Below are 12,731 nucleotides of genomic sequence, written 5' to 3' on the forward strand. Positions count from 1 at the left end.
GGCATGTCAAGGCGTGGATGATCGGCTAGAAAGTTAGCCAAAACCTGATTTTTGATTGTTTTTTGGGGTATGTATTGTATTTCGAATTCTGATAACGCTAAAGTCCAAAGGCCTACAATTTGGTGTAAAATAGGGCGAGAGAACATATACTTAACCAAATTTACTTTAGAAATCAAATAAACGGCTACGGGCCGTAAATAAGCCCTTAATTTCGTACATGTGAAATACAATGCAAAACATAATTTTTCAATGGCGGAGTAATTACATTCACATTTTGTTAATCGTCTACTCAAGTAGTAAATCGCCCTTTCTTCACCAAATTGGTCTTTTTGCGCGACCATTCCAACTATTGATTCTTGTTCAGCCGATATATACACTTTCATTGACCGTCCTTGGATTGGTGACATCAACACTGGTGGACTCGATAAATATGTCTTTATGCTTTTAAAAGCCTTTTGATGCTCTTCTTTCCAGATGAATTCGTCCTGATTTTTCAGCTTTAAAAGCTGTGAAAAAGCTTTAGTCCGCCCTGCACAGTTAGAAATAAAGCGTCTTAAAAAGTTTACTTGGTCTAGAACCTTTGCAATTCTTTTTTATTGCTAGGTGGTTTGGCCTCTAAAATAGTTTTCGCTTTATTTTTATCAAGTTCAATCCCCCTTTTGTGTACTAAGAAACCAAGGAAGTTTCCTACATTAACACCAAATGCACATTTCAAGGGATTCAATTTTAGTTTATATTGCTTCATTCGCTCAAATGAACATCTCAATTGTTCAAAATGGTCCTCTTCTTTAATGGATTTGATCACTATATCATCTATATACACCTCAACAAACTTGTCTATCATATCATGAAAAATCAAGTTCATTGTCCTTTGATAAGTTGCTCCTGCATTTTTCAGGCCGAAAGGCATAACTACCTATTCAAAACATCCTAGAGATCCAGGGCATCTAAAGGCTATTTTGTGTATATCTTCCTCAGCTATATAAATTTGATTGTATCCTGAATACCCATCCATGAAAAAATATATTACGTGTTCGGCAGTCGAGTCTACTAAAGAATCTACCGTAGGCATTGGATATGTATCTTTGGGTGTGGCTATGTTTAGGTTCCTAAAGTCTATGCACACCCTTAATTTACCATTCTTTTTTAGTACTGACACGATATTGGACAACCATTCGACATATCTGGCAGTTCTAATAAAGTCTGCTTTTAATAATTGCTCTATTTCTTTCTTAATCTCAGGAAGTACATTAGGAGCAAAGCGCCTAGGAGGTTGCTTATGAGGTTTAAAATTTGGCTTGGTTGGCAATCTATGTTCCACCAAATCTCTATCTAAACCAGGCATATGTTCATATTCCCAAACAAAACAATCCTTATATTCCTTTAATAAAGCGATTAATTTATCACTAACCTCTTGATCGAGTATCTGGCTGACGAATGTTGGGCGATCTTCCCCTTCATTGCCAATATTCACTTTAATTAGAGGGTCTTGTGCTTGAGCGTATCCAGGCTTGGTGATCCTCATTACTTCAAAGTCCATTTCCCTTATAAGCACTTCTTCTTCTAAACAATCCACCTTGTTGACTTCTCGGCCAATACTTTGTTCCAACTCGAACACTGCCAATTTGTCTCCCAATGCTTTCAAGGCTGCTTCTTCTTTCGTCTTGTCTTTACATTCTTTTTTGAAAGTCATTAATTTGGCTTTGAAGGCTTGAACATCGACCATTTGCCTTTGTTGCTTACAACTCATTCAAAACTCCTTGATTACTTTTCTGCCAATTACTGGCTTTTCTAGGGCCACTATATTTGGCCTCATTTGACTGAACATTTTAGTGAGTGCATCTACTGAAAACGGCTCTTCGCTCTGTGCAACAATTTGAATTTCTTCTCCATCTTAGACTACTCTGACAGGTCCGTAATTTCCATCGTACATGAACCTTTCTACTGAGTTTGCTTCTACGACAAAAGGTCTATGATCTGCCTATACCACTTCTGCTTTACCTTTGTCATTCCAGAAAACCAGGCATTGATGGAGCGATGAAGGTATGCAGCGACTTCTGTGTATCTAATCCCTTCCTAATAACACATTGTAACTAGTAGGACCATCTATTACGAAGAAGACTGTGGTCCTAGTAGTTGTCCCTACAGTTATGTCCAATGGCATAACCCCTTTAGCTAAAGTTGCTCCTTCATTGAAACTTGTAAGGATGACTTCTGTTGGAATCATATCATTTTCTGTCTTTGCAAATTTCCTCATCATCCTAGATCGAATGGTGTTTATAACTGTTTCATTATCGATAAGTACTTTCGCCACAGGTATACCGTTAACTAAAGCCTTAACGTAGAATGGCCTCAAGTGTTTAGTTAACTTCATGGCTGGTCTCTTAAAAATAACCTTTTCGACAACATCTATTTCCACTTCCTTCTTGTTTTCTGTTGAATTATCCTTTTGTGATAAGTCAACGTGCAGTATGTCGCACTGAGCTTTCGCTTGCTGAATTTCCTTTTTATTGTTTTCTAATGCTTCTTCTTCGGTTACCCAACCTGTGGGAGGAGGCAATATTCTTGAAGGTGACCCATACTTTTCAGAGCGAGGTACTCTCTTTTTTCTCTTAGGTGTCCCATACAACACATAATAATCGAAAGAACGCTCAGATGGTTCTCCCAACAAATCTACTTCACGAACACCTTCTCTATGCAGTTGCTTCAACAGGGTATTACGCGATACTCCTCTCTTTCTTCTTTCTACTTCCAGATTAACTTCCTCTTCGATGTCTGTCATACCATCATCCTCTTCATCATTGTAGGCCCCTCTAGAAGTTTGGCATTCTTCACATTCCAGCACACATGCTTCTTTATCGTTATCCTCCATTTCTTCTTCTTCTTTCTCTTTGTTCTTGAACTCACTGGCTAGTAAATAGTTATTAGCCATGACGGGAGGTAACGTACCGAACTGAATAGTAAGGGGCTGATCTGGATCTTCTTCATCCCTTCTGTCTCGCTCAAACTTCAATCTCCCAGAAGAACTCTCTGACAATTCTTCCATCGATTCACCTGTACCAGTCTCTTCACTGTCTTCGAGAACATTTTAATTGGCTACCTCAAGTAGTTTAGGCACCTTAGGACGTGGCACTCTCTATTGTTGCCTCATCATTCGTCCATAATTCCGTTGAAAATGCCTTTGTTGGGTTCTAGTCATCTCGTTGAAGGGTATTACCCTTCCTGCATTATACTGGAACGAATGTCATACATTTGGTCGGCGAGGTTGCGGCCTGAATGTTCTCCCATTATTTATTGACCTGAACTGCCTCTCAAAAGGTGGTCCCCTATAGAATGATGTACCTCGCCCTCTAACAGGCTGAGCTTTTGGGAAAAAACTAAGGCAATGGTGATGCTGCCATATGCCTGGTTTCTCTGTATTTGCACTCACTTCTCCTTTACATCTTGCATACAGGACGTCTTCATCCTTTTTAGACTCCTTCCCTTTGATACTTTCAAAGACACTGGGGTGTGGCCCAGGGTCCTCTTCTCCGTTGTCTATAACCAACTTGAATTTTGGCAACTTGTTTTTGAAACCAGTCGTCACCATGTTCACCCCAAGTGGCTGTGGAAAAGGTTTTCATCCACTGCCATCTTCTTCTTATCCTTGAATGTAATTCGTCCTGATTCAATGGCGTCCTGTAACATATGGCGAAAAACCAAACAGTTGTTAGTCAAATGTGACCATGCATTATGTCGCTTACAATAATTTTTACTCTTGATTTGTTCAGGGCTTGGCAACTTATGTTTATCACTCAACTTTATCTGCTTATCCTTATATAGTTTATCAAATATAAGGTCAGCTTTGGTTACATCGAACGAGAGCGTTCTAGCCTTTTTGTTTTCATCTTTTATAGGCTCATCCTTGCCCGACGATCTAGGCTTAGCCATTATAGGACAAGTATACACGTCTCCTTTGATTAATTCGGCCAAACACATTTCGGTTTGATCGTAATACTCGTTATTAATAGTATGAACATCAAAATTTGAGTCTCTATAATAAGTCCCCTTGCTAGAATTTTTCATTTGCTCTTTTTCTCTTATTAATCGTTCATACCTAATCACGTTTGCGCTTAATTGGAAAAGATCAGGAAATTCCCTGTCTTAGAATTTCTTTTTCAAATCAAAGCTTAGACAACTTTGAGCGATTTTGACAAACTCCTTTTCGAGCAAAGGTATAAAACATTTACTTCTTGCTGTCTTGAACCTTTGAAGGAAACCTTCTGCCCATTCGTTTGGCATTTGACGTAGATTCGCCAAATCGACCAAAGTAACTTCAGACTCAGTCTTATAAAACTGAGCATGGAACAATTGCTCCAATTATTGCCATGTTTGAATAGAGTTCACTGGCAAATTGATGAATCAGGAAAAACCTACTCCTGTTAATGAACTAGCGAACAACCTCATTTTATGGTAGTCGGTTACTTTACCACTTTGCAGTGTGACATTTCTCCTAAACCGGTAAATAATGAGAATTCTGACACTTTATACCCTCTAGGCCATGGATATGCTTGGTCTACCCAATCAGGATATGGCTTTGTGTAAGTCAGCCTAATGACAGGACGTACCCCAAAAGCCATTTGATCCTGTACTATTTCCATAATTTGATTTCTCAACATGACGTTGGGGTCATATGGAATTCCTACAGGTTGGTTGATCGGTTGATTTGCCTGAGGCCTGATGTTTGGTCCTTGGTTGGCAACAAAGTTGCCATGATTTGGGCTATTATTACCATCAGCCTGAATATTTATTCCATCATTAGCACGTGGGGTATTCTGTCCATTATTTAGGACATTGTCTCTTACATTTAGGTTACCCCCCAAGTTAGATGTACCATTACCACTATTCTGATTTGGCATTACACCATCCCTCTGGTTTGAAGTAGACGGACCAAAAGGTGGTTCTATCTCTTGATTTGGACTTAGAACTGGGGAATTATATCCTACAATTATCCTAGTTTGAAAGTGACTTGCAATAGGCACAACTGGCTGACAAATTTGGCCTACTAACTTATTCATTATTTCATTTAATGTATTCAGTTGTTTGGCCACGTTGTCATAATGTGCATTCTCATTCTGGGTAAATCTTTCCATATTATGAACATTTCGTAGATTTACTTGTTCAACGACATCCTGTGTGAGTTCTCCAAGCAATGCACACATGGTTCGAGGACTCAACTCTGTCATTGGTTCGTAGCGACTGCGATTGCTCTGACTCTGTCCCTCTGTTCGTGGAGAGCTTTGCTGCTCCTCATATCACTCGATCACAGACTGGACTCCTCTCTGACTTGCTGTTTCCTTATCAGATTTGTGAGGCATATTGTTTCACTTTTTGTATCCTCAACACCAAACATCAAGGTCCCACTGGGCGTGCCAAATTGTTTCGCGCGGGTAGTCGCTAACAATTAAAAAAGGGATCAGACGATTGTGTAAGGAACAGACCTTTTGAGATAAAGTCCCAAAAAGGGGTGTTTTATTGGCGATGATTTACAATTGGAAGTAAACAGAATGCCTCCAAGGGGCGCAATCACACGAGTACTAAAAGAAGTGTTTAAATTTAAGTTAAGAAATTAAAATTACATATTCTCTGTTTGAGAGTGTTTTATTCTTTTTTCTTCTTTTTTTTCTCTATGTCTTCTCTTCCTTTTCATATTCCCTTGATGACTTCTTCGTGACAAACCACTTGAAAATTGTTTGATTGCTTTATAACTACCCACTTTCTTTATTGTGGCTAACTTGTCGTGGAATTACCGTCTCTAATTGCTGCCATTACTCTTTGTCGTTCAACTGCCTTCAACTGGGCTCCTTGAATCGTGGAATGTGATAAGATTACTCAATAACTGCTATTCTGGATAACCATAATATTTTATGTTTGCTAAGATCCTGGGCGATTCGAAGGTTTGGGCGAGAACGGGATCATCGCTCTAGGCGACTGTAAGGCACTCCATTCGCTCAGATTCTGGGCGTCTTGCAAGCTTGGGCGATGATGTTACTGTGTTCATGGGCTTCCGCTGTATTCATCAATAATCCTGTTTGGACCTTTATCCTGGACTCCCCAATTGGGCTTCACTCTTTGGGTTATTTGATTTGAGCTGCACTTTTAGTGTGTCAACAATGCCGTACAAGAATTCCACATATATAGAAGTTAAAGGCAGAATTAATACGTGAATAATATTTGGCAAAATTGATTATGTGTGAATCAAAAGACATGAATTAAATGGATGAAATAAAGATAACCTTTGCATACACACAAGTTAATTGCGGGGAAAAACAATAAGCAGGGAAAAAATTATTGATTGGGACGGAAAACAACGAGCTTGAAAGAAATTCACGTCAGGAAAAATTCTCGGGAAGAAATTTATGTTATGATTGCATGTATGGATTTGCATTAAAAAAAATTTTAAAAAATCATTATTCTACAATAAAATAATCATTATATATGCATCACACAAGTGAAAAAGTAGAGAAGAAGAAAAAGCAGCTTCATTTTGATGCATATGTGTATAGAAAAATATACATGTCATCGAATTGATTTTGGTACATGTGACAAATAGTTATCCTTATAAAAATTATTACCTTCTAATTAATTCACAATTTTGATTTTGAAATAATCATACTGATAACATGTTATAAAATATAGAAAAAGAGAAGAAATTAGAGAAATCAATCGACATATGTGTGTTATATTGTGATCCAAAACCCCATATTTATAGAAAAGAATTAAGGATATAATAGGAATAACAATGAGGACTGCAGAGATATAATTATCATTCATCAATAATTGTATTATTTATAATATAAAACAAATTAAGGCTGTTTAATTTTATTATGGTCTAATTTGTTATCCGTCCTATAAAAATGGTCTTCTGAATGGAAAAAAAATTAAAATAAAAACTAAAATTAAAAGCAATATTTTCTATTTTATCTAAAGATATTTTTATGAAAAACGATCCAGCAGATAAAGTTTATCCGTTTATGGTCCTGCTACTTGGTCAAGGAGGCCCATATGGCCCTAGCAAAGAAGAACAGTTTCATTAACTACGTTGCACATGAAAATTACAATGGAAAATTTCAAAATGTGTTTCATTGTCAATATTTTTTATGAAAAATGTGTGTTTTTATTTATTCAAATTCTTACTTTTATGATGTTTAATTATATTTTTTCACATAAAATATTTTCCTATTTTTGGTCACGAGACCATATTTCCCTCAAAATCAAAGAGAATATTTTCTTTAGGGGGAGTAAGATTTTATTTTATAGGGAATTCACTTTCTCTCATCTACCTACTAATAAAAAACAGACAAGTATAATATTTTCTAAGTTCAAAATGAAATCAATCAACACTTCTAATTGACAATTTCCATATAAATAAATTCTATACAATTTAATTACCTATAATTTATTTTCTTTCCATACAATTTCATGCTTGCAATCAAAGGCACCATAAGAGATTAAGTATGGTCCATATCAAAACTAAAAAACAAGGTTTCAATTTTCAAAAATCAGATATTAATTATTTTTCATTTATGAAATTAGTAATTAAAATATATTTTATTAATTCAATGTATTAGGTCACAATTCTATGTTATTTGGTTACAAATTATCGAATTAACTGATAACAAATTATTTTTCGATCGCAGATAAAAAATTTTAGAGGTCAGAAATTATTTTATGGTCACAAATCAAAATTTTCATAAGGCATAATTTATTCATCTGTCAAAAAAAAAATTAGAGGTAACAATTTATCTATCGGTTACAAATCACAAATTTTATAAATCAAGACTCAAATTTTTAGGTGACATATTATTTATTGGTCATAAAATATCCAATTTATTGGTCACGATCTCAAATTATTGGTCATATATTATTTATTGGTAATAAATTTACCAATTTATTGATCACAATAACTAAATAATGGGTCACAGTCACTCTTTATACAACTCCAACCCAACACACCTCACACCCCTATCACCACCACCATCTCACCATCACTAGGACCACCACTGCCTATACTAAGAATCAAAACCACAATCTCCACCATACCACCACCACCACCACCAACACCAACCAAAAAATACCCAAACCTACCATCACTATCATCGCCACGACCATGACCACCATCGCCACTAATCCACAATGACAACCACGGCCATAACCTCCGCTACTACCATCTCACCATCGCCATTTCGTCATCACATTCGATTGTCGTCGCTGACACCACCTGCACTCCAACCGTTTGCAACAACCACCTCACCAGTGCCAAAATCCACTACCAACATTGTTGGATCTACCTGCACCACCGCCAAAAACCACCACCCCAAAAATCAATCGACTAAATCCAACACAAATCGACAAAATCTCATAGATCCTCCTACTCTACAACCGCCACAACCAATAGGCATCCCTTCTATCCGACTCCAATTTGTTGCAAAATCCACCACTGTGAAGAACATTGCATAGATTAGTACGTCACAACGATGACTTCCATTTTCAGATCCCACCATCCCCAAAACTACAACAATTATGGCGATGAACACCTCAACGTGTTGTGCTGTCTCGCAGCAGCGGTATCTCGCTAAGAAAGCACACTGTTACTCCAACAAAAGCAGCGTCTCAAATGGCATCCCCTTGAACGGTTGTGATGACTGCGAAACATCGAGCGTTGCTGTGAACGGTAGCTTAACGTTGTTATTACAGCGCTCGTCGCTACAATGATGACACCATTGGTAGGGAGAGTGACATTGCCACAACATTGATGTGGCAATGACGCCGCTGTGGTGGTCTCTTGATGATGATAAAGAGACGAAGATATAAGTTGTCGGAGTGAATTGTCGTAAAGAAAGGAGGATGCACGACAGTGGCTTTGAATCTGTACTGAAGCCTACCTCCTTATTTTAACTGAACGTAGAGAAGTTCTAGGAAATAACTGGTGTCATGTCATGGCTCTTGACACTCTGGGAGCCTCTTCCAACAAATTAGAGATCATGAAAAACATCTTAGATATAATGCAAGGTCTATTGAACATGACCAATTAATTGCTCGAGCAACATCAAACATTGATATTCTAAATAGACTTATAGAAGCATAAGCTTTGATTATAGCCTACACATTGAGTGATGGCCAAGGTTTTCAAAAGGGTTGGGCAAAATTCCAGAACCGAACCCGAATCGAACCGAAGCAAATCAAACCAAATCGAGCAATTCTTCTTAAATTAAATATTTGAATGGGTATATGAATCGAGACCGATGAGTTTGGTTCGATTCTCAGTCTCAATTCTAGATCAAGAATTGAAAAACTGAATCTCCCTAATTTTTTTAATTTATTTTATTTTAAATAAGTCAAATTATTTTAGTTTATCTAAATAAATTTGTTAACTAGTCAAATACGATTTTCGTATTTTTAATTTTTAGTCAAACTTAACTTAAATCAAATTGAGCTAAGTTTTACCCAAATCCGTTATTCTACAGTAGTGTCATTTCTAACGTTTTAAAGAAATCGAATTGAACCTGCACGCATCTCTCTTAATTATATTGAACTCGTTATATTTGTCTTCATGTGATTTTAATAATCAAACCTATGAAGAACTCAGCCAAATTATAGTACAGAACCTAAGAACCGAACCGAACTCAACCGAACCTGAAATGTTCCAAAATTAAATTTTGACTTGACAGTTCCACTTACTAAATACCTGAAAATTTCGGGTCCGATTCAATTCTCATTAGAACCGAATTGAATTGGATAACGCCCAGCCCTAGTTTTCAGTAACACTTGAACCAGATAGTCCCGTTTGAAAATAAGATCAAACGAAGACTATTGGAACTATTATACTTGTTGTTAGTCTCTTACTATTGTCGTCAAAGTCTATTGGTTACATGGAAAAGCTTGGTAGTGGCACAAGTTTTGACGTTCAATAATTCTAATTGTATAGAAATTATTTAATAGAAGTCATACAGAAGTCTTACATGTGAGTGGGTCCCATGTAGAATAAAATAGTGTCAAAAAATGACCACCCCTGCTATGTTTGTGATCTGTAAAGTTTTTGTATCTGTACATACAGTAGCACTCTTTGACGTTTAAATATCCATTTATAAGGAATTGAATAGGTGGGCAAGACGGTAAAAGTTGCTAGCAAATAAATTCTCGATTGTGAATATGTTGAAGGTGTTATTTTATTGTATGTAACTCGTGCCTTTGCATTTGATCTTATGCCATCGTCACGTACAAACACTTGGCCCCTTTTTGTTATATTTAAATATCATATTTTTAATATATTCTAATATCTGTAGTTGAAAAGATTGTGAATTCCACGAAATCAAGTTTGAGAAAAAATAAGTTCAAACTAAAGCAGAGGCTTAAGATCTCTTTGAGATAACTTTTGCTTTTGTTTCCTTTAAAATAATTTTTGAAGGAAATTATCTTAATTTTTATTTGAAAACTAATTTTCTATTCTAAAAGTGCTTTGAGAGAAAGTCACATTCGACCAACTTCTTGTAAAAACTCTTTTAATTAGAAGAAACGCTTTCATAATAATAACTAACAAAATAGAAACTCAAATAAAACAATGCTCAAAAATTGAGATTTATCATAACAAAACTGTGAAACCGCTTGTAATAACTAATATTTAAAATTGTGTTGAAAAAATACTAGTGGATAGTTGAAAACCATACGCAATAGTTATGGGGAAATTATAAAAACTGGATATTATATGGCGCAATCTGAGAAAGGCATTTTAGTCCCCACTCGCAGAGTCACAATTACAAGTTATGCAGCATCTAAGGCATACTGAAGGCGATACTCCTCGTAATACAGGAACTCGTAAAAAATGAAATCAAAACACAAGGTAACAAAATGCCCGCGGGGAAGGGATGACTACGTCTACTCAATAATTTTCATTATGGAACGCGTTTATTCAACTGTAGAAATATTCTCATTTGAGGTATACTGAACTGGAGGATTTCAGACGAAGGTACTGATAACGTCTCACTTGGAACTGGCAAGCTGGGATCTAAGAAGCTTGCAAGCAGCAACCATGTTTTCAAGAGCTGGCTTCACTTCAGTGTACTTGCGAGTCTTGAGACCACAGTCGGGGTTAACCCACAAGATGTTGGTTTCAAGAACTGCAAGCATCTTCTTAATTCTATCGGCAATCTCTTCTGTTGATGGTATCCTGGGGGAGTGGATGTCATAGACGCCAGGCCCAATTCCAGCACCGTATTTCACTCCCTCACGGAAAACAGAAAGGAGCTTCTCATCGGAGCGAGAGTTCTCAATGGTGATGACATCAGCATCCATGTCGATGATAGACAGGATGATATCATTGAAGTTGGAGTAGCACATGTGTGTGTGGATCTGTCAATTATAAAAGATGACTAAATGAGCTGAGTGTACCAAACATGAAGAGACCAAAGTTAAAGCATAATCGCATTGAAAGAACAAAAGAAAAGTACCTGGGTGTTATCCTGGACGCCTACGTTGGTGATTCTGAAAGAGTGGACAGCCCAATCCAGGTAGAAAGCATGCTCAGCTTTCCTAAGTGGTAACCCCTCTCTCAATGCAGCCTCATCGATTTGGATAACAGTAATGCCGGCCTTCTCAAGATCCTCTACTTCATCCTTAATAGCCAAAGCAATCTGGTAGCAAGTTTCGAATCTAGAAACCAAGAAAATATCGAGTCAATTATAATTTCAATGACAAGAAAGAAATATAAAGAATTATTCCCTCTCTTATATTACAAATAACGGCGTAGAGGGACAAAGGAAGCAGGTACCCCCATGTACCTTGGTTGGTCATTTCGGACGAAGGACCAGTTGAGAATGGTAACAGGGCCAGTAAGCATTCCCTTCATTGGGCGCTTGGTCATGCTCTGGGCAGCTGTGGACCAGAAGACAGTCATTGGCTTGGGGCGACTTACATCACCATAGATGATTGGTGGCTTCACACAGCGAGATCCATAAGATTGAACCCACCCATTAGCAGTGAATGCAAAACCAGATAATTGCTCTCCAAAGTACTCAACCATATCATTTCTCTGGAATTTACACACCCAAAAAAGTAGAAGTTATATTTATGGATAAACTATTGGTGCCTAAAGGATGCATCAAAATAACTACTCATCTAGTCTAAACAATAGCAATTTTTCTTTGTATGTTTCACAGACTAGAGCTTCTAATAGCTTACCTCTGGCTCTCCATGAACCAGAACATCAATGTCAAGCTCTTCCTGAAGCTTGACAACTTTGCTGATCTCCTCTTTGATGGACTTCACATACTCCTCCTCAGAGATTCTACAAGGAAGAATCGTATCTTTAGATCAAGGACTTAAAAGAATGTAGGAATACGAATGAACAGCAAGGCAAAACACTCACTTCTTGGCCTTGTATTCACGGCGAACTCTTCTAAGTTCGATGGTCTGAGGAAAGGAACCAATTGTAGTGGTTGGGAGGATTGGAAGGTTAAGCTTCTTTTGTTGAGCATCAAGTCTAGCACTGACATTAGTGGCACGTCGATGGTCAGACCCTTTCAAAGCAGCAGCCTGATCAACCATAGATAGTAAACATTGGTGAGTATAAAACAATTTCAGCAGCAACAACACCCTCAAAAGTTGAAAATGTACGCAGATTAATAGTATAAAACAATTTCAGCAGCAACAACACCCTCAAAAGTTGAAAATGTATGCAGATTAATCTCTTACAG

The 12,731-nt window shown here is 37.2% G+C and overlaps 1 protein-coding gene across 1 annotated transcript; it reads right to left on the reverse strand.

The window, feature by feature from the left end:
• Positions 1-10,713: 10,713 nt before the first annotated feature.
• Positions 10,714-12,597, reverse strand: LOC111366319 (5-methyltetrahydropteroyltriglutamate--homocysteine methyltransferase-like). Its single transcript, XM_022987057.1, has 5 exons — positions 12,404-12,597; positions 12,217-12,322; positions 11,817-12,067; positions 11,487-11,688; positions 10,714-11,388 (listed from the first exon to the last, which is right to left on the reverse strand). The coding sequence occupies exons 1-5, from the start codon at positions 12,580-12,582 to the stop codon at positions 11,020-11,022; spliced, it is 1,107 nt and encodes a 368-aa protein (XP_022842825.1). The 5' UTR covers positions 12,583-12,597; the 3' UTR covers positions 10,714-11,019.
• Between the last annotated feature and the right edge of the window lie 134 nt (positions 12,598-12,731).

The sequence above is a fragment of the Olea europaea genome, chromosome 17, assembly GCF_002742605.1.
Source record: "Olea europaea var. sylvestris chromosome 17, O_europaea_v1, whole genome shotgun sequence".
Lineage (NCBI taxonomy): Eukaryota > Viridiplantae > Streptophyta > Magnoliopsida > Lamiales > Oleaceae > Olea > Olea europaea.

Bases quoted from the DNA above. Each gene is read 5' to 3' on its own strand.
- LOC111366319 (XM_022987057.1), bottom strand. From the start codon at position 12,582: ATGGTTGATCAGGCTGCTGCTTTGAAAGGGTCTGACCATCGACGTGCC. The intron at 12,323-12,403 runs GTGAGTGTTTTG...TCTTCCTTGTAG, and splicing joins CGTGAATACAAGGCCAAGAA to AATCTCTGAGGAGGAGTATG. The intron at 11,689-11,816 runs GTACATGGGGGT...CTTGGTTTCTAG, and splicing joins GTCCGAAATGACCAACCAAG to ATTCGAAACTTGCTACCAGA.